Raw genomic sequence first — 22968 nt, 5'->3', positions numbered from 1 at the left:
TACATAAGTTAAAATTCAATTCCGCTTTGTTATAAAAAACACTAATAAATATAGTATCTTGCATGAGTGGTCGTTTTGTATTGAATTTATTAAACGAGTCATCTTAATAAAGATAAAAACGAGGCTTGCCGAGTTTTTATCTTTATTTAGATGAAGAGTTTAATAAATTCAATACAAAATGACCACGAATCTAAGATTCTATTTATAACATGACCAACAAATTTTCTTTATATTTTAATATGCTATTTTCATTGTTTGTTCACATTGTAAAAGAGTTTAACTGAAGAAATTCGCTGGAATAATGACGTCATTTCGTCAAAAAAATGACGTCATTTCAGAGTTATATAACTAGTGTAATAACACCCGTGTAATAAACAAAATTGAGCATTACGTTATTTCACTCCTGGAGCGTAGGTCATGTTATAATACATTATATTAGCGTTAAATTGTTTATATGGAGAATTTTTTATTGTTCAATGGCCGTTGTTTTGTAGGCAAGTCTGACTTCTTGAACTTGATCAACCTTTTGCAAGTACCAGTTTCGGAGGTAATGGACCGACAGACATTTCTTGAAAAGAAGATACCAGACATATACAACTCGAAAATCAGTCGCTTTATCAGAATATGTGTACGACACAAGTATGTCACTTACTTGAAATAAGTTACATTCAATGTATAATAATAATAATAATAAAATTGACAATAGTTCAAATGTATGACACACATGTCGACTGTTATTATTGAGTTCAGGCAAAATTATCGACATTACAATAGGAAATATGTTAGTTTTTATGACGGTGCATGTGAATCTTTCGTTAAAAGATATCAGTTTTGCTTTATATTATTATGTATTTTATTAGTTCAGTATAGATGTTTTATTAACAACTTTTTCTGACCTGTCAAACTGATACTTTACAAATGCATTAAATTACCGGATAAACGGAATTCTTTCGATCAATGTGTGTGACCGAATTGTTTAGAAAAAGTGTAAGATGCTATATTTTTCTTTCACAGATTCTTCCGCATTTTCTTCGACGTTGCAATTTTTGTAAACGCCTGGTTTATTGGGTTTGATTTAGACGTTGCTGATTGGTTCTTCCTTGCCATCTTCATGATAGAAATTGTTTTAAAACTGTATGTGTTCGGACCAAAAGAGTTCTTCCGCCGACTTTGGAACATGTAAGTTGATGTTCAAATACAATTTTATGTAATATTACCTTGCGATCATTCTGTATACTAAACAATATACACAGAAATGGTTTATTTTACTCGGTTTCGTTTCATTCTGTACAAATAGTAAATTTATAAGTTTATAATATTTATACAGAAATATAAATTTGACGTTTGTAGATTCGACTTCTTAGTGATATTTGGAGCAGTGATTGCCACATGTGTCGAGTCGGTGGTTGGTGAAGGTTATTAAACGTTTACAAGTTTCTAAATTTTAACAGGCTTTTTTACATTAATTTCTTGTTCAACAATGTTACAAATAAAATAAAAAAAAATCATCTGCTTCTATGAATTATCTTTCATTTAAAGGATTGTGTATGAAATGACACAGAACTAAGATTAAGTTGATTAACATCATCATTAGTAATTACCAAACGTTTTCATTTGTGTTTAAATATTATGCTCTGCGTTTATTTATTAGTTTTTTAACATTGTTTAAACTTTAAAATACAGTATATAACTACGATAGTAATGATAAATAAGAGACTTTTCATGCATATATATATATGTTGTTTTATTAACATTTAGTTGGCGAGGAGTTGAGTACACTTGACTTGTTGCTGGTTCTTCGAGTCATGAGGCTGGTTAAAATATTAATCAGCATCAAGAGGTAACGAGCTTGTATATTGCTTCATCTGCTTTTTTCACTGACAATGTCATACAGCATTGGAAAAGAAATACGTCGCAACACCAACGCGTCAACTTTTTTCCAAAATTCGAATAAAAAAAACTACTATTCGATTGCTGCCATAAATGCATATGTTCATTTCCAAAGATACGGTTTTGATACTAGTGCTGAATATCTTTGAATTCCGTTAAAGATGTCTATAGTTCTGTGTCGCTTCTTTTTTATAGACCAATCATGATGAAAAATATTAAAATATGTTAAACTATTTTAATAATTGTTTATTTTTAATTTCAGATTCAAATTGATCATTGTGACAATTTACAACATAGGACCTTCAATTCTCACATACGGCGGAGTTATTTTCGTAAGTAATTTTGTCCAAATGTTTTGTTGAGGCATCTATTTGTAAGTGTTATCATATTATAATGATTATACATGCAAAAAGACGAATCTATTTTCACACGTACATGTCGATAAAATGATACGATGGGATAATTATACTATTTCTTATTTTCTCATGCAATTTCTTGATCGTGTCTTAAGATTGAAGCACACAACTCGATAAGTCCACATCATAATGTTAGTATTTCAATCAAATGTATAAAATAATACACTTTAATTATAATTATATGTTTCATTCGTAAATTACCACAAAAAGCAAAGTAAGATGTACATTGTATTTAAATAATGCTATAAATAGAACATGTGTTTTTGCAGGTTCTATACTACATGTTCGCGATCGTCGGCATGGAGATATTCCACGGTCTTGTCCAGTTCTATGGCTATAACGAGTCTGATCCCAGCCAGATGTTCTGTGGCAACCCGAAACTCAACGGTACCGCCTTCTATTACAACCATTACTGCAACAACAACTTCAATGACATTCTCCATTCGATAGTTGTCTTGTTTGAGTTGACCGTAGTCAATCAGTGGCATGGTATCCTTTTACTATATAATGATGCTGCCGCATTGATTAACCTTCAACCTGTATTATTTATTACATAAATATGTGTTCACATGGAAAATAAGAACACATTAGGTAAGATCAATTACGATTGATGAATGCAATAATATTTATGTTAACAAATCAATAAAGAAGAATCTACAAATCAGGACATTTTCATTAGACTTTCTGTGTTGTTTTAAACAACAATTTGTAGTCATAGGTTAATGTTGTTATATGATTTATATTAAGGTGTCAAATTAAGACAATTCATTTCAGTCTTGCAGTGCAGATGTGAGATTCGTGTATCTGTAATGCTTGCATGAGTTTCAAAATATATTTTGTTTAATACAGAATGATATTTTTTTTCTAACAAACCAAACATGCTTTTTAATTTTAAACATGAATTGACTTGCGTCACTTCAAGTGATTCATTTCCTAGTTTCCTTGACGGTGTCTAGTTATCTCTTCTGGATTTATATTTGTGACAAACAAGTGGGCAAGGCTGTATTTCTTATCGTTCCACATGTCCTGCGTAATCATTGTTCTCAAGTAAGTAAGTCTATAATATCGAGGGTTTTACAAATAAGTCAATCAATAGTATCGAACAAAATCATAATTAAATGAATGCGAATGTATGCAGTAATAGAGTAATAGCTCAGTCTATTTGTCGTCGTCGATGTGAATTCTTAATCAGTAATAGTAACCCCACTAGTTGTATTAAGTATTTACCCCATGGGGCTCGGCATCAATCTGAATATTCATATAATAATTTAAGCTATGAATTAAATCTGCTAATCGGCTTGAGTGTATTGTTAAAATGTTTCACTACTTTTGTATTTGTTATATACGTACACAAAACATTAAATGCATATTTTATTATTATACTTATATAGCATTTTCGTCGCATTCATTCTGGAAGCGTTCATATTGGAGTACAATCTGCAAAGATCGGGAAAATTCGAATCTGCCGTTGAATCGAAGATAAAAGAACTCGGCATTGGCATCGGGCAGTACGTTATTTTTAACATTTCTCTCTTTTAGACCTTTACGTGTGAATCCGTTTTAGTGTATGTCTTCGTGTCTATTGAGTCGTCAATGTTCTTTCCTTATTCGGTAACCGTGATATCCACAAGTGGTTAGCGTGTGGCTATGATATTAATTAGTGAAAACATCATTTTGAATGATAAATAATCAAATTATAACGAAAACTCAACTTTTCTGATAAAACAAATTCACTATCAAATATATATAACAAAGTATTCAACTCAAAATGACCCGAAAACGGAATGCATCGCTTTGAACAGCCATAACTGCATCAATTGTGCAGCGATTTTCACGGTCTTATTCAACGCAGAAATGAATTTCATTTCTGGAAATGTACATATATTGTTATATTTTAGCAAATGCTGAGTTAAATTGTAAGAAATAACACGATACACCACTCGCGTGACCTACTCGTTGTCGATCAGACCCGATTAACGAATGAAATCGTCAGGAGTAAAGATACACCTTCGCATTGGACCAATGAAATCACTCGTGTGTTTAAAATGCTTGAATGCAGTTGAAATGTATGTCAACAAATGTTCAAACGGCGCTGGACAGTTAGTTTTGATGCATAATATAACGGCAAGAACGGTAAGAATGTTTTTTCGTACGTTTTATTGAATTGTGGAACCTAGGTCCGTAAACTTTGCAGTGAAAATGCCCTTTACTCCGTAAAGAATTCAGTCTGAGATCGGGTATGATCGCCAACGAGTAGGTCACGCCAGGTTAGTATCGTCTTATTTCTTAAAAGTTGACCCATCATTTGTAACAATCTTGCAAGATATGTACATTTCCAGAACAAAAATTATTTTCTGCGTTGAATAAGACCGAGTTCGTGAAAATCGCTGCACAATTGATGACGTTATGGCTGTTCAAAGCTTTTCGGGTCAGTTCAATACCTTGTTTTATATATATTTGATAGTGATTTTTTTTCAGAAAATTAGATTTTTCGTTATAATTCGATTATTTATCATTCATAATTATGTTTTTACTAATAAATATCATAGCCACACGCTAAACACCTATGGTGATATCTTTGTCCACATGTGCGATGTGTTGATTTGCGTGTCACTTAGCTTTAATTTTATATTAAAAAAAACTCTACTAAAATGCTATCATGATAATATGAACAATTAGTGTGAGCTGTAAGATAACTGCATCTTCATGATTTATGATAAACGGATGCAGTCATGTCTGTCGAATTAAATTGAACTTTGATTTAATAATGGAACAGGAAACGGCGTTTTCCTACCTTTGACTTTCCTTCAGTTTCTGCAGTTGATGTTCAGTGGCTAAAATTAGTCTACATTTTCACCGATATATTTTAGGCAAGCAAACACCGGCGCCAACATAGGCCCACCGGAAGTAGACAAGTTGGAGCTGGTAAATAACGAAGCGCAGGTTGACAAAAGTCCGCAAATGTCTCGACGCAACAGCACTGCGGACATCGAGGCGAACGATGAGTCTGGTAGTGAAACCGATAGCATACCGGACCTTTCCAACGAGAAGGGTGTTAGATTTCATCTCAAGAAAAAGAGTATGATTAAAATTAGTCCATATTTCAAAATTGTAAAACGGTTTATGTTTTATTACATCTGATTTGCGGCGCGTGGATGGGGGTATGGCTGGTGAAATGGGTACATACTTTGTTAGTAAACCTAATAGCTGTACATGTACATTAGAAACGAAATGTAGTTTATGAATGTGAAATGTTTTCACATAATTTTCACTCACTACGAATACTGGTATGAAGTATATGAGATGTAATAGTTGAGTCATATATCATGAAAAGATAATGAAGTAATAATATACATTTGTTAACATCATTAACCTGTCTATTGAAGGTCGTAAAACGGTCGAAGTGCTTCTTCAGCAAATGTTCGAAGGGGAAATAAATCCAGAAGATGACGGTGATGAAAATTCCTACAATTTGAGACAACGCAAGTGGACTTTAGAAGCGGTCGCGTAAATCTAGTGACGTTAATCCATGCATTCATTTTCCATACCCATCTATATAGTTGTGATGGCAATTTTTGCAGTAAGTATTTATTTAGTGATACAAGAACAGAGAATCGAAGCATATGAGAGTTAATGCTAATGGATTTGCACTTTTAACATTTTTGCTCAACCATCATCAGAGCCCACATATGAAACTCAAATGACATGTGCTGGTAGTTCTTGAATGTGAACAAGTCCATGTGTTGGTTGAGTTGAATAATTTATTGTTGTTTTAGTTTAAATACATACAAAACGAACTTTTATTTCATGTAATGCTCACTTATAAACTTTCACCAACGCATGAATTAAGTTAAGTGAGACATTTGTTTTGTTGTTTGTTTTTACACTTGCTTTAAAAACAGGTACATACATGTTTAACTATTATTTTATATATAGTGTTAATAAATCAACGTTCACAAAGACGTGTGTTAAGTTTAATGATACCAATCTTTTGCTCTTTGTTTAGTTCTTGTTGTTGATACGTGTACATACATTTTGAACAATTATTAAGTGTTCATTTATCGATTTTTTGCTATTTACAATAGCTTATTTTAAGTGGAACATTTGTATGTGTGTATGTGTGTTGAACTTGTTGTAGATACATATTAAACTTTTATTTTAAATATCAAAGTATGAAAGGGATGTGCAATTTAAACAGTGACAAAAGCATTGTCTCTATACAGTGTTAATCAATCTGTTGTATTATGTATGTGATGTGTAATTGTTCAGATTTTCTGTAACAAATGGATTATATTTTAAATGAAAGTATTTTAGAATGATTATCTGTATTTTACATATGTTTACTAAGTTAACTAGATGAACACGTTGCTATCAACGTATTCATTGTGTCCATTATGTGCTAATTCATTTTACATACCGGAGCAAAACTATTTCAAAATTGACTGATTGTTAGCAATAACGCCAATTACCAAATGCCAATTACCAGTGTTTTAATTTGGACCACATAGTTTTACCAAAGAAAATAGATGCTCTGTTTACGCACTACCTTGCAAAAGAAGAAGATATACACATGTGCCCCGATTAAAATTCCATGTGCACGCACAAAAAAGAATACATGCGGCCTCATCTTATAACAGTCATGAAAAAAATACCGATGCCTGGGGCGATACGGACATAAAGTGCTACCAGTATTTACAGGTTTCGGATCATTTTCGGCAACACACATTTCGGGCTTTGAACGGGAAGCTTCACTTGAATCAAGATTAATGTTATACGGGAAGGTTATCTGAAGATTGCATTACTTTTCCCATTCTGCGTACATTTTTCTGTGTAAATAATACGTGTTAGACATTATATATTAAAGTTTTGAAACTATTATGTAACTGTTCACATAATAAAACTATTATTTGATTATTTGTCGTGTAATTATTCCACATCAAATTGCAATTATGGTCGAGCATCGTTTTTTAACCGGAATGTGTTATCCGCTCGTTCCAAGACAAGCAAAATAATATTGCATTATTTTTGTTGAGCGAATAATTTAAAGAACGGAATGGTATCTTACATTGTTTGCATTGATATAGTGTACGAGTATATGATATGACTAAGTGACACCACCCATTATCTGTGTGCAACTGAACCCCAACAAATTCTAGCTTAAATAAAACTGCAAATGACAAATGTTGGAAATCTAACAATTTAATTCCACTTCTTGTAGACTTTTCAATCATTCTCATCACGATCTGTAGAAACTAGCACAGTGGTATGTGGTCAATTTTTAAATGTAAACCTGAAGAACGTTTATCCGATTATTATTTCTTATAGGAAAGGTTTTATAATGATTTTACAAAAGAATGGCAATATGGTACAATATAAGTATCTAATTTAGAATTAATTAACTGATAAATTACTACCTACATTATGGCAGGCTTACAATCATTTGAAAGAAATACAATCGCATGACTAAGTATTAAGTTGGTGTGATCTTATTATAACTAGTTTTATGCAACTACATGTAAGTGGTCAATGCAAACCTAATACATGGAGATCAATTCTACATCTCAGCATTTGTGTAAAAACTATTAATTGTGCAAATCAGGAATGCTTTAAAATTGCTTTATAGCACTCAGAGTACAACAGATAATTTTGTCCTATAAAACAGAAACTTATAAAATTGTAGATAGAAGTTATAAAAAAAGTTAAATTAATCTTTCAGTTTCTATAAATTTGTTCAGTGAATTAAATTTCCGAAGTTTGTTGACCTCATGCCTATTGCTATCGAGTACTCTCGCTAGACTCAATGTAAACAACGCGCATAGTGTATGTAATTTGCGGGTGTTTATGGAACTATTGGCTTTGCATGGTTAAACACGCTGTAAATAAACAATTTTGACATGGATTTAATGGGAATGAAATAAATCTTTAAAGGTAAATCGTTTATTGAGGCATAAACTAATAATTGTAAAAAATACGGTATTTTACAACTTTTCTTTTCTTCGTCGTCGTGGTTGACAGCCGCTTTAATATCAAGAAATATTGAAATATTTAAACATTTAATTTTTTTGCATGTGTGAATTTTAATGTGTTCCATGCTGTATCCCAGAGGGCAGACATGAGGGTGGATGCCCCCACAACCTATGAGCAAGCAGTGTCTATGCATGTCTTTCAAGACCCCTTGTCTGCAATGATAGAGGAGGAGCTACTCACCAAGTTAAAGACAAGCGTTAACTTATGCAGCGATTTTTTTACCTTCTTTATAAAGTACAGGAACAAAGCTCTTTCCCAATTAGGAAAAACCTACAACTTACCAAATTACTGTTAATAAATCCCTTTTGAAGAAAACTAATTTTTTTTTAATAAAATACAACATTTAGTTAGTTTCCCTATGCAGCACTTTGGCTTGACCCCAAGTCAATATAATATTTACAACTTGACAACATTTAGTTATCAATTTTAAAGTATTTGGAGGCAAAAAATTGAATACACCAATTTCGCAATATGGAGATTTAACGACGTAAATTTTCCTGATTTCTGGGTTTTTCGTGCACAATTTTCCCGATTGGGCTGGTACCGGTACTTTTCCCAATTGGGAAAAAAACACGCTGTTATGCCCGATGATGGACTATAAATGTGAGGTTTGATTCCCGGCCAGGTCACAAAACGTGGGTGGGGCTGGTCATGAAATCCTTTTTGCGTCCCGCTTACAAGGCGAATGCTTTACCGAGTGAGATGACCGGGCCACTCACACATATAATCACCAATCCTTCTTAAGTTCGGTACCGTGACACACAACTGTATTTCATAGTTCAAATATCGGTATCATCGTTTCCCGCATTAGAATGAGTCGGTGCTTATGCGTTCACCTTTAATTTCATTAATCTTACCAATAAACAGATAAATACGTTTTAAGAATTAATACCTGTCTGCAACATACCGAGATTGATGTCTTTATTGTCATTTGAAAAAAATGAATATGACGTTAACATGTGAAAACTGGATACATGATTACACGCACAGTGTCACCTCAACACTATGAATCTGGCGAGTGAGTTTAAAAAAATGTCCGATTAATGAAGAGGTTACCTCTCGGACAAGTTTTAATATGCTCAAAATTGATATCTGACCCCAAATGTGCGGCATTGACATTTGTGCTTAATACACAAGACATACACGTTACAAGCGGGAGGCGGAAAACTACAACGGGCGAGGCATGGTCAGGGGTGATAACCCTAAAAAAGGGTTAGGGTAAGGGTTAGGGTTATGGGTCAGGTTAGGGTTGGGTTTAGGCTAACCCAAACCCTAACCCGACCCCTAACACTAACCCAAACCCTTACCCTAACCCTCTAATCCCCCCTTGCGCAATACCATACCATGCCTCGCCCGTTGTCGTTTTCCGCCTCCCGTTACAAGCCGACTCAACAAAAATAACCTGATTTATCAATCATTATAATCGTCTGATGAATGTAGACATTGTGTGACGCCATTGATGTAATTATGTCACATTTCGTTATAAGCATGTCCATTTATATAGGATTATGTACACATACATTGGTTACTTTTCACGCATGAACGATTTGGTGAGGCTGTAATCAGATTAAAGCTAAATATCGATGGTTTATATTTCCGAAATAACTATATTCACATGGCGCTCAAAAAAGTAGTTGGAACATCTTTATGAAAGATTGAAACATATATGATATTTATATATACGCATGCAGTAGGACTTAAACACATTACACAACATTGCACAAACTAAACGCAATATGTAAACAATTACCATCATCTATAGCCGTTCTCTGAATATAGTACAAACACGAACTTTGTTGTGCCACTGTTTGGCACTTTCGATTACAATATAGAATCGTATTGTATCAAAATTTCCGGTAAATACCGACGACCGCTAATTGAATGTGCAAGCTTGTGTTTGCCTACATTACCTGTCTTATAGAAATAAATATTGACAGCAAATTAAGCTAAACTTACACCTCAAGAGATTATTGCGAGTGTGTTTTTACGCAAATATTACCTGCGATATTACCAATTTATTCATTGTCCAGTGAATCCGCTATATGCACCAAACGAAATACACATTCTGTTACCAGATTACTTACCCGCAGTACCACGTCCCCGGTCCACATGCAGCCTGTAGTCAAGTGCCGCAGAAAGTCGGAAGTTTGGAAACACTTCATACGCCGTGGATCCGTCTGCCGCCATAAGGTTGATCCGTAGTTCGGTCTGCACATGGGAGGTCATGGCATAGATGTACTTTAAACCTGCGAAATGTATCGCTTGCATATGTCTTACCTATTGCGAAGTGTAGAACGTATTCTGATTTATTTTAAGGGTTTAATTATACTATGTATGTGATTATAAGAGGACGCTATATCAGATCATGTATAGTTCACCATTTCGACCGTAGTGTTTATACTCGCTTTTAAAATTTATGCACAAACTACGATAAATAGTTTCCGGAAAAGGTTATAGGCGAATATTAGATATTGATGCAGATTAACATAGATTAATTATGCATGTTGTATAAATCATGAAGCATTACATATGGAAGTGGCTACTAGTACACAAACATATTTACATATACCTAATTTTGTTGAGAAAGTAACCTTTTAGTATTAAAACTCAAATTTTACATCGATATAGTAGAATACAAATAAAATACACCAAACAAAATTAACTCAATGTTACGACAATAACTTAGTATATTTAACATACAGCTATTTAATTTTTTTCGGCGCAGCTAACTTTGAATGGTTATACCATCTTGAGTTTATTATGCAACAGGACAATTGGACGCAAATACAAAATTTAGATCATTACAGGGAATGCAAACCTACACTAAACAGATCATGTATATATGTTCGTTTTTTTTTTAAATGTTGTAAACACAATAATTATAAAAAGTTATCTAATTTTTTTAACGCTACCACTGTTTTTCTAAAGTAAAACGCGTATTCTTAAGGCTATGTAAGTAAACGACCCATAGGTGGATTGCTCATTGAGCGGCGTAACAAACGTTTCTTGTGCCGATTTCAGTTGATGATTGTACTTTAACAAAGCGATTTGTGTTTCATATTTCTTATTAAATTATGTGATTTAGTTTTTTTCCGAATATAACAAAACCTTAACTTTTGACTGCATTTTGAAATTATCATATTACCAATGTTTGCACAAGTCCCTTAGATGGTTTAACGTTTTTTCAATTTGTAATTGAAATAAAATGTAAGCAAACGCAGTTCTCTTAGGCCTGACTGATTTAAGAGCAATCAAAATTACCATAAGAAAATACAAACAAAATGGCGCAATAGTTTTTTTTAAACACGAGGTGGGGTGTTATTCATGACGTTTTGTTGATCTTCGATAAATCTTTCGACTGCAAGCCTGACTATGTGTCTTCTGCGTTGTTGTTGCAACCGGTTCATTGATAAAATAAATGTGCAATGTGTTACAGCATCTTTAATACTGGGACTTTACGCGTTTCGCGAAACGTTGAGGAGTATAATTTATCGACAGACAACATATCGTCGCTGTTCTTCGAAAACCGCGTAAGTCAATTTTTACAACTTTTCAATAGGCAAAAAAAACATTTTTAAAATATAATAATTTAGATAGTCTAAAAAAGGAACCAAATATTAAAGAGAAAACTGCGTAAGTCAATTTTTAGAATTAAAATGACAACTACAGGCTTTTATATTTTTATAAATAAAAAATATGCCCATTTTAATTAAGACTATCTAAATTAATATATTTTAAAACTTAAAAAAATATTTAAAAAATGTTTTTTGAAAAGTTGGAAAAATTGACTTACGCAGTTTTGCAGAAACAATTAGTGCACCAATGAGTGTTCAGGATTTTCTCACGTGCTCATAACTATGCCTTCCAATTGGATATGAAATCCAGTATTTTTGCAGAAAATGACCCGTGAACCCGCCATTCTTATAAAAACAAATAACATTTTGCGCCAAATTTGACTTATGCGGTTTTCGAAAAACAGCGACGATATGCCCGATGGGGAAGAGGACAATAAAAACGAGCGAGGCATGGTATAGGGGAGATAACCCTGGGTAATGGTTAGGTTAGAGTTAGGGGTTGGGTAAGGGTTAAGGTATGGGTTAAGGCTAACCCTAACCCAAACCCGCCCCCTATCCCTAGCCCTAACCCTTACCCTAACCCTCTAAACCCCCATGCGCATTACAATACCATGACTCGCTCGTTGTCGTTGTCCGCTCCCCATGCCGATGACACTGGGCAAAACATTGCACGAAATGTTACGAAAAATGTAAACGTTTTATTCTTTAATGAACTTGCATTACATTGGACATATCCGTCAGCGTGAGCGTTTCGGGATAATGTGAATACAACTACAAATATTCTGTAAATAAATAAACAAGAGAGCGCTCCTAGTAAGCGATACAGTAAGTTAACGGACGTAGTGATGTATAGGTACAGCCCTCGCTTGTACCGCAATGCACCGGGTAAGAATCCTGTGTCACGAAAGTTTTGTATTTATTTTATATTTGTTTTGTGTTATTATACTATAGTGTTTTTGTTACTACATTAAATCACAACAATACGAACGATTGAGAACACGCCCCATCATTTTTTCAGAAACTTGTCCTCTGTCTATTTCATGATGCAAAACACATTTTGAATTAACAGGATGATGTAAGTATTTTTGTCCTGTTCTTTGTATGCTCCGTGTAATAAAATTATTTGTTCTACCATGAGTTGAGTACGAACCCTATGTTATTTTGACCTATTTAAACCTATATTGACAATATTTGCAACTGACAATGTCTTACCCATTTGTTTCTTTATTGTTGATTTGTTATGCCAATAACCTTCAACTCATATTTACGAATCAGAATATCATACTTCAGTTATTTTTCTAAAAAGCATCATTAGATTTAATATTAAACTTAAAGTTTTGTTAGAATAGAAAAACACAATACGGCCAAAAACGTATTTTCAGATAACACATAGCCGAGAGTGTATATAAATAGTATCAAATGCGTGTGAGTTGATATAAATCCTTCGCATGTTAACTATATTCCTTGGTTGACTTGACAACACACTATAGCACGCTAGTATTATTTCTAAATAATCAAAGCCGAAACACCTTAAAACACTTAATAAATAGTATCGATTCAAGGAAGGCAGTGGGTTATATAACATTTTACCAAGCCAGTGTTCTCCGTGAACGTGGCCGAAGCCATTCTCATATGTGGAGAAGTTTTGGTAGAAATCTACAGACCCATTCACACGACGTCGAATCACATGTTAATAGATAATTACGTTTATCATGAATATATATTTAGTTTAAAAAAGTATAAAATTTATTTAAATCGAAAAACTACTACCACTTCATGCACTACTACTTCTATTACTACTATTACTTGAAGATTGTCTAAGATACGTTCTGACAACCACAATAATCCGAGGTTTGATACGGCATTACTAAAATTGAAAGCAAAACGAATTTTGCCTGACGATGATATGATAGATTCAGACATTGTGTAAACATAATCATAAACGTCAGTTCTAGGTATGCGATTTGAAATCAAAACAAGAATATTGATGCATTCTCAGAATTTATCTGTAAGTAATCAAAATATGATTATGATATTTAAATCAATATTTTTCTTTCATCATATATACATTTGCTGAATTAGCTAGATGTATTTTTATGTTCAAGTTAATGTTAAAATTTGATGAATTTTTATTTTGTTCATCAGCTTTACTTGTTTGTATATCAAATGAATATAGCTTATCAAATATTTGCATGCACACACGAATTAGACATCGATCCTAAACTTCCAGAGTATTCCAAGCTCTTATGATCGCAATAAAGACGGCAATTACCTAGACCGTATCGCTGAGCACATATCATAGTACATTGAAGCAGCGGTTGTGGTCATTAACCAGTTCAGTCGTATTACGATACGCGCTCGGCCGAATCCGATCGAATCAGGGTCCGGTTTAATGAAAAACTACAAAAACCGACTGTAGTCGCGCGACTGTGTGGTCGACCGACGCTTGTCATCCGCCAACTGACCACTCGTCGCATTGAAGGAGCAAGTTTCCGCGACTGTGGTCGCACGACGGTGTGGTCAGTCGACTGCGGTCGTGGTAGTCTCTATTTTAAGCTCGGCTGTTTTCGGAGAAAACCCGAGGTATTGTCATAGCCAGCTCGTCGTCCGCCGTCCGCGTCGTGTTAAAACCATGACATTTTGCTCTAAAGTCAAAATGCTTCCACCTACAACTTTTAAACTTCATATGTAGATGTACCTTGATGATTTTTACACGCCACACCCATTTTGGTGTCACTAGATCAAAGGTAAAGGTCACTGCGACCTCTAAAAATAATTCTGACAAGCTTTCATTTTTTCAAAACTGCGCCCACAGCCGAGCGTTGGCACCCGTTTTGCAATGCTCTTGTTAAGACAATAACCGTGTCGTTTAGCCGTATTAGGGTTAGTAATCCCAACTCACCATAAATACCCCTGAACCACGGGCTCCCTGGGCTCAGAGAGCGCGAACGACGGACCAAATCGATCGAGCTGGTGGATTCATTTTCGGCCTGCTTTCGGCCGAGAATCGTCCGGTGAATGCGATTTCGTGTCCCAAGAGGGGCTACGGAACCGCTGGCAAGGTACAATACCCTTTGGGACGGTACCGTTGAAACGAAAACATTCCTATATATATGGGTGACAAAAAATGAAAGAAATGTTTTCTCTCGCGACGTGCCTACAACTAGCAGTGATCTCCCAGTAGGCAGTTACCGAACGTCGCGGGCCGGTTTTTACAAGAAGGGACATCGGGCGCTCGCACGGAAGCGCGAGCCAGGCCTGGTAGGACCCCCAACCCGGCGGGGCCACTAGCCCGAGCGAACCCCTTGGAAAAGGCAAGAATCACGGCCTCTGAAGCGGCTCGCAGTGGTCCCGGCCGCATTCACAACCGGCCAGCGGAAGAAAACCACAGGCCTGCCCACGGCGGCGCGTACGGGGACTAGTCGACGAACTAGTAGTCGGTCCCGAGACGCTCGCAGTCTGACGCGGCTTCCGTGCCCTCGATACGGAGAGCCTTGACGTGTCCTGCCAGCTCGGCGCGGTCTTTCAACCGAAGCCGGGAGGCGACCAGTCGAATGTAGTACGGGGGGGTGGGGGCTCGCTCGCAGCGGTTGCGGTGAATATTCCGCCTCTCGCACAGCGCAGCAGCTCCCCGAGACGGGTGGTGAGCTGGTCGGTCAGAGGTCGGCTGGCAGGCCGCGCGTATTCTCGCAATTGGACGCGCGTATTCCCGCAATTGGAATCGGCACACTTTAGATCCTTGAGCGAGGATCGATTGGATGTCAAGTCTGGTGCCAGCAGCCGCGGTAATTCCAGCTCTAATATTAAAGTTGCTGCAGTTTAAATGCTCGTAGTTTGATCTCGGGCACAGACATGCGGTCCGTCTTGCGGCGGTAAACGCTCGCCCTGGCCTCCCGGTCGGCGTCACCGTCCCCTGGTGCTCTTGACCGAGTGTCATGGGCGGCCGGCACGTTTAACTTTGAAGAAATGAGAGTGCTTAGAGCAGGCCCTGGTCGCCTGTATAATTGTTCATGGAATAATGGAATAGGAAATCGGTTCTGTATGTTGGCTCTCGTAGCGCGAGGTAATGATTTAAAGGGACTGACGGGGGCATCCGTATTGCGGCGCTAGAGGTACAATTATTGGACCGTCGCAAGACGAACGACGGCGAAAGCATTTGCCAAGCATGTTTTCATTAATCAAGAACGAAAGTCAGAGGTTTGGAGACGATCAGATATCGTCGTAGTTCTGATCGTAAACGATGCCAACTGTCGATCCGCGGTAGTTGCTTAAATGACCCCGCGGGAAGACCCCGGGAAACCGAAGTTTCTGGTTTCCGGGGGGAGTATGGTTGCAAAGCTGAAACTTAAAGGAATTGACGGAAGGGCACCACCAGGAATGACCTGTGGCTTAATTTGACTCAACACGGGGAACCTCACACGGCCCGGACACTGCGAGGATTGACAGATTGAGAGCTCTTTCTTGATTCGGTAGCTGGTGATGCATGGCTGTTTTTAGTTGTTCGAGCGATCTGTCTGATTAATTCCGATTACGAATGAGACTCTAGCCTGCTAAATAGCTCGGGCCATGATGAAACTCGCACTTGAAAGTTTCACAGTCTTAATGAAATACCCGTTTGGTGCGCCTTATATCAGAATAAGCTACCATCGTTATGATCACAGTTGGTAAGCGTTTGCCTATGATATTAATACGTAAAAACTTCATTTTGAACGGATTTTGGGTGCCGACAAGGCGTCCAGCGACGAGCTGGGCCCGGTTTAATGAGAGCGACCATGGTCGAGTAAATATGGTTGTACCAGCGAATAATCGTCGTGCAACGATAAACGGGTTATATGGAGAGCGACGATCGTCAGTCGACCGCGCGTTGTTCCACGTACTGTCGAGCGACCGCAGTCCACCCTCACACCACGACTGCTCGTCGCTTGACGCTCGTCGCTTGACGCTTTGTCGGCAATCAAAACACGTGCAAAATGACTGACCACACCGTCGTGCGACCACAGTCACGGCAACTTGCTCCTTGAACGCGTCGGGTGTTGTAGTTTTTCATTAAACCGGCCCCAGGGTCCGGTTTAATGAGAGCGACCATGGTCGGGCGACAATGGTTGTACCAGCGAATAATCGTCGTGCGACGATAACCGGGTTTAATAGAGAGCGAAGATCGTCAGTCGACCGCGCGTTGTTCGACATACTGTCGAGCGACCGCAGTCCACCCCTCACACCACGACTGCTCGTCGCGTGACGCTTTGTCGGCACCCAAAACACGTGCCAGAACACTACCAGACGATTTGCGACGTTACTTAGATCGTCTGGGCACCTGTAGGACAATCCCAGACAGTTTTCGACGGTTTCAGAAGGTCTCCCTGACCAACTGGGCACCTGCAGGAGATTTCAAGACAGACTGCGACGCTGCCAAGACCATCGCACTTGCAGAAGACAACCAGACAGTCTGCGACGGTGACAGAGAGTCTTAAGGACCGGTGAGGCACCTGCAGGAGACTTCCAGACAGTGTGCGACGGTGCCAGTCTCCAAGACCGGCGGCGCATCTGCAGGACACTTCCAGACAGTCTACGATGGGGCCAAGACCATCTGGGCACCTGCAAAAGAATCACAGACTGTGCCAGACAGTCTCCCAGACCTCCGGGGTATCTGCAAGAGACTCTAAGAAGTCGGCAAAGATGCCAAGACCGTCTTGGTACCTGCAGGAGACTCACAGACGGTGTCAGACGGTCATCCAGACCGTCGGGTCACCGGAAGGAGACTCCCAGACAGTCTATGACGTTGGAAAGACCATCTGGGCGCCGGCAGAAGACTCGCACACGATGCCAGACAATATAGAAGACCGTCGGGGCACAAGCACAATCTCAGACAGTCTGCGACGGTGCCAAGACCGCCCGGGCACCTGCAGGTGACTTCCAGACGGTGTCAGACAGTCTCTCAGACCGTCCAGGCACCTACAGGAGACTCTTAGACAGTCGTCGACGGTGCAAAGACCGTCCGAGCCTGCAGGAGATTCCCAAACAGTCTTCGACGGAGTGAGAGACTGTCGGGCACTGTTACAGACTGTCTGGGAGTCTCCAGACGTTGCCCAGACGGTCTTGGCACGTCGCAAAATGTATGGGAGACTGTCTGGCACCATCGCAGACAGCCTGGAAGTCTCCTGTTTGTGTTATGATTGTCTTGACACCGTCGCAAACTGTCTGGATGTCTCCTGCAGGTGCCCCCACCCCCGGTCTAAGAGACTGTGTCTGGCAACGTCGAAGACTGTCTTGGGGTCTGCTTTAAGCTCCCCACCTGTCTGAGAGACTGTCTGGCACCACCAAAGACTGTCTGAAAGTCTCCTGCAGGTGCCGAGACGGTTTTGGCACCGTCGCAAACCATCTTTAAGTATCCTTCTGGTGCCCAGAAAGTCTTCGCACCGTCGCAGACTGTCAGGGATACTACCGAAGGTGCCTTGATGGTCTTGGAGATTTCTGGCACCGTCTGGGCGTCTCATGCAGCTGCCCAGACGGTCCTAGCACCGTCGAAGACTGTGTCGGGGTCTCCTGCAGGAGCCCAGATAGTCTTGGCACCGTCGCAGACTTTCTAGGAGTCTCTTGCAGGTGCCAAGCCGGTCTGAGAAACTGTCTAGGCACCGTCGCAGACTGTCTGGGAGTCTCCTGTATGTGCCCCGCCTGTCTGGAAGACTGTCTGGCACCGTCGCAGACTGTATGGGAGTTTCCTGCAGGTGTCAATGCGTTATTGACACCGTCTCAGACTGTCTGGGAGTTTTCCTGCTGGTACCTTGAAGGCAATCAGTGGTCAGTCTAATGCATTCCTCTTTATTTCCCGTAGCTTTTTTACATGTGTCTGCTGTCCTCAATGCCATCAACACGCGTTTATGGCTGCCACAGTCTCCTGCCTCTTTTTCCGCTAATTTTCCTCGGTCATCAATGGCCCGTGCTTTTCCTCCAGCAGGTTCTTGGTCTCGATAACAAGCTCTACAAGGATATATATCTCTTTTATGAACCACAAATGGCACTGACTCAAAATATTGCTGTCTTCGTCTTCCATTTTTTTGCGTGTTATTACGCCGTCGGATGTTGATGGCGGAAGTGGTAATTTTCCTAAAAATAGCGACTTCCACGACCGCAGTCGACTGACTACAACGTCGTGCGACCACAGTCGCGGCAACTTGCTCCTTGAACGCGGCGAGTGGTCAGTTGGCGGCCGACGAGCGTCGGTCGACCACACAGTCAACAGACTACAGTCGGGTTTTGTAGTGTTTCATTAAACCTGACCCAGTAGTGGTGTGAGGGGTGGACTGCGGTCGCTCGACAGTATGTCGAACAACGCGCGGTCGACTGACGATCGTCGTTCTCCATTAAACCCGGTTATCGTCGCTCGACGATTATTCGCTGGTACAAACATAGTCACCCGACCATGGTCGCTCTCATTAAACCGGACCCAGACTGTCAGGGTCCGGTTTAATAAAAAACTACAAAACACGACGGTAGTCGCGCGACTGTGCGGTCGACCGACGGTTGTCGGCCGCCAACTGACAAATTGTCGCGTTCACGGAGAAATTTGCCGCGACTGTGGTCGCATGACTGTTTGGTCAGTCCACTGCGGTCGTTGTAGTCGCTATTTTTAGAAAATTATCACTTCCGCCATCAACATTTTTTTATTTATTGTGCGAAAACTCGTATCATGAAAAGTAAATCTTAAATTTGTTAAAATAATATGATATTATTTGTTTAAACAGAATTCGCTTGCGGATTCTTCGTCAAAGGTGTGTTTGTAATAATATTCATTAAGTGTTCAAAGTTCAAATACAAAATCTGACGCAATGAAATAAAATCTACTACTATGGTTCACGCGTCTCTGGACAATGTCCTTTCGCGTGTCAAAATTGCAGAACCTCAAACATACTTGCCAACGCAGTTTCAAGATGTTGGTACTAAAGACCGTACATTTATATGAATATTCACCATATACCAATATGAATTGGTGCGCTCGACAAATCGGACGGAAGGAAGGATCGAATGAATAATGCTCGTAGATCGAGGAAAACGCGTGCAAAAACTGCATTGTGGAGTCTGAATGTCTACGAAAGTCTTTAAAACCAAATAACGGGTTTGCAATCAGCTCTGGAATTCACTAATAATTATGGACATACCTCTGAGACATTTTTGTTAAAATGTTCTTTTATATCTGGCTTCTAAATCTGCCCAATAATTATTGCACTTAAAGGTTTGATACATTGCATTATCGTCTGCAAAATTCATATCAATGAGAATCTATCTAAATAAGGTTGATATTTCACTTTTATAGGATTGAACTTATGACACTTTATCTGCAATGATCGTTTTGTTAATTATTCATATTCCATTGTAAATTTCACTTCAACTTGATACACGTACTCGAATAATATGTATGGGACTCTTCTCAATAAATCTAGGTACATGGTGCCGAGAAAATTGTATTTCGGGGAGTTCGTTCCTGCATATTTTATAATACTGTCAACATATCTGAGATTTGCTTTATTGATACCATGCTGTTTTGTCTAAAGTAAACGGTATTTTTATACAGGATATATTTCACATCTGATCTGAAAAAAAAACGTCATGAATTCGTATTGTCGGTACTAGGAGATTAATCAAATAAATATTTGAAGCATCTGTCAGTATTACAAAAAAGTTTACTTACACTTATCTTGTCTGTATTTAAGATATTAGTCTGGTTATTGATGGCTCGAAACTGATCTAGTAATCTGAGTGTTTTGTAGCATTATTTTTGTGATTTCATTTTATTATTGATGTCTTTATCAATATATCATTTTATTTCTTAACCTACAAAAATGACGTAATGATTCATGAGGGAAAATACCTATCCTTTATTTGTTGATATTTGTTTCTGTTTTTCCCTTTATTCGTTGTAACCACAAATTCTTTCTTCTAAAAGCCATTATTCATTATTTAATATTGATGTAGGTTATATGACTCATTCAATATTGTTATTACACAATTAAATTGGTACTGTTTCTTATATATAAACACGAAGTGATGAAGCTATTGGTGGAGTAACATTAAAGTTGTGAACATGTAACTAAGTATCGACACCATTTTACTTTACACTTTACTGCATGTATAAATCATTTGTGCGTATGGTATAAGTATTGCCGTATTTTATAACATTTTGTATTTTTACAATTTTAAAAGAATGCTATCAATATACATGTATGTTGTCATTCCATATAGTTCAGCATATATATGAGTCGTACTCTGTGAAAAGTGGGTTAAATGCATGTGCGTAAACTGTCGTCCCAGATTAGCCTATGCAGTCCGCACAGGCTAAATAGGGACGATATTTTCCGATTTTATGATATTGTTCGTTTAAAAAAAGTGCCTCCTTAACAAAGGTCTATTTTAGGCACACAGTGTCGTCCCTGATTAGCCTGTGCGGACTACACAGGCTAATAGTGGACGCTACTTTACGCACATTGATTAAACCCCCTTTTTACAGAGCACGGACCATATGTAGAGTAATGCGTCAACGGGACACGTTGAATGTAAAATCAGTGCCTTCAACTGAATTCATCTCAACGTACGTGTACAATTTGCGAATTATAGGCCAAGATAAGTTCCAAAGAAAGTTGCCCTTAATGCGCAGTTTATTGAATGATATTGGTGCACATAAACCCGGTATTATTTACGCATTGCCTTCCTGTGGGACTAACCTTTAACTTTCAGTGTACAGTTTGCACTCCTCTCTTGTATTAATACTACTCTTTATAAGCCGGGAGAAAAATAAATGACGCGACGTTTAGCATCATAAAACATATTTATCCCATTGTTATTAAGGTAAATCAATTAAGTGCATTTCTTCTAAACTACTGTATATGTATTACTTTCCCTTGCTCGAGACATCCGTGTATTGAATGGAAAATACGCATATTGATGATACAATATTGTATAAATTTCGGAAACGTATTCTAGATCTACAGCAAAGGTGTCTATGAGCCCCAATAGCTCTCTCCTTGGTAAGCGAAATCGACGGAAAAGTTCATCATCATTGTACATGTCTAATGGATTCAACCTATCTCTAAAAACTCGCTCTCTTCGAAAATGTCTTCGTATTCGATGAACAAGTCGCATGGAGGCCACCATGATCAAACTCGAAACTATCCGCGTTCATTTTGCACGGGTTTTGAATGCCGACAAAGCGTCAAGCGACGAGCAGTCGTGGTGTGAGGGGTAGACTGCGGTCGCTCGACAATATGTCGAACAACACGCGGTCGATTGACGACCGTCGCTCTCCATTAAACACGGCTATCGTCGCACGACGATTATTCGCTGGTACAACCATAGTCACCCGACCATGGTCGCTCTCATTAAACCGGACCCAGACTGTCAGGTGTTGATTAAACGCGTTCAGGTAAAATATTTTCTCTAATTCATACCGTCCAACCCCCTCCGTCCGTTGCGATGTCACAGTACACTTCAATGTCCTGATTCGTCCCTGCAGGTTGAACTCTATACACGCCACTTACACTTGTAAGGCTTCTTAGCTCCATTCAGTCTTCTAAATAATATAAATTCTTCATATTCAAATCTATAAACAAACTTGTGCATGTCACTTCATCCTTTTGTCACATTCAAATAAATTATCAGATGATTGGTATTAATGTTCCATCGAACAATTCTTATCAGCTTCATTCTTGTATATTTAGCAACATATGAATAATGTTACCTGATAATTCACATATGTAAATATGATTTATGCTTAACAGCTGAAGTATGAGCGTTGGCTTTAAGAATTGCATTGACCTTGAGCGATGGACACATGCCTCACACACAAAATGACGCTACATATTGGTGAAAACTTGTGACACTTCATTTTTCAGTCCGAAAAATCCTACACTTGATCCCTTATAGTGACCTTAATCTTCTATGCAGAAACGTAAGTCTCTTACACGATGAATTTTTAACAAGCGCACACAATACTAAAATATGAAGTTCCATTCCGGAAAAGACGTGTTACGTGCAAATTAGATCTTTTAATTGTAAGTGCAAGCGACACA

General features: G+C 38.3%; 1 protein-coding gene across 2 annotated transcripts in view; it reads left to right on the top strand.

Moving 5' to 3' along the window:
* Nucleotides 1-22968, top strand: part of LOC127874916 (two pore calcium channel protein 1-like) — a 74162-nt gene that overhangs the window by 6000 nt on the left and 45194 nt on the right. Inside the window, exons 10-19 of one of the 2 annotated variants that reach the window (XM_052419602.1) lie at nt 495-639; nt 1015-1179; nt 1351-1415; nt 1759-1840; nt 2153-2222; nt 2576-2795; nt 3263-3353; nt 3698-3814; nt 5177-5385; nt 5693-7217. In XM_052419602.1, the coding sequence (XP_052275562.1) occupies nt 495-639; nt 1015-1179; nt 1351-1415; nt 1759-1840; nt 2153-2222; nt 2576-2795; nt 3263-3353; nt 3698-3814; nt 5177-5385; nt 5693-5817 (1289 nt within the window). In that variant the 3' untranslated portion in view covers nt 5818-7217. Of the gene's footprint in view, nt 1-494; nt 640-1014; nt 1180-1350; nt 1416-1758; nt 1841-2152; nt 2223-2575; nt 2796-3262; nt 3354-3697; nt 3815-5176; nt 5386-5692; nt 7218-22968 lie in introns of those variants that run through there. The other variant, XM_052419603.1, reaches the window with a different exon arrangement.

This window comes from Dreissena polymorpha, chromosome 3, assembly GCF_020536995.1.
Source record: "Dreissena polymorpha isolate Duluth1 chromosome 3, UMN_Dpol_1.0, whole genome shotgun sequence".
Lineage (NCBI taxonomy): Eukaryota > Metazoa > Mollusca > Bivalvia > Myida > Dreissenidae > Dreissena > Dreissena polymorpha.
The sequence above is the reverse complement of the archived record's forward strand: the minus strand, read 5'-3'. Positions and strand labels throughout refer to the sequence as shown.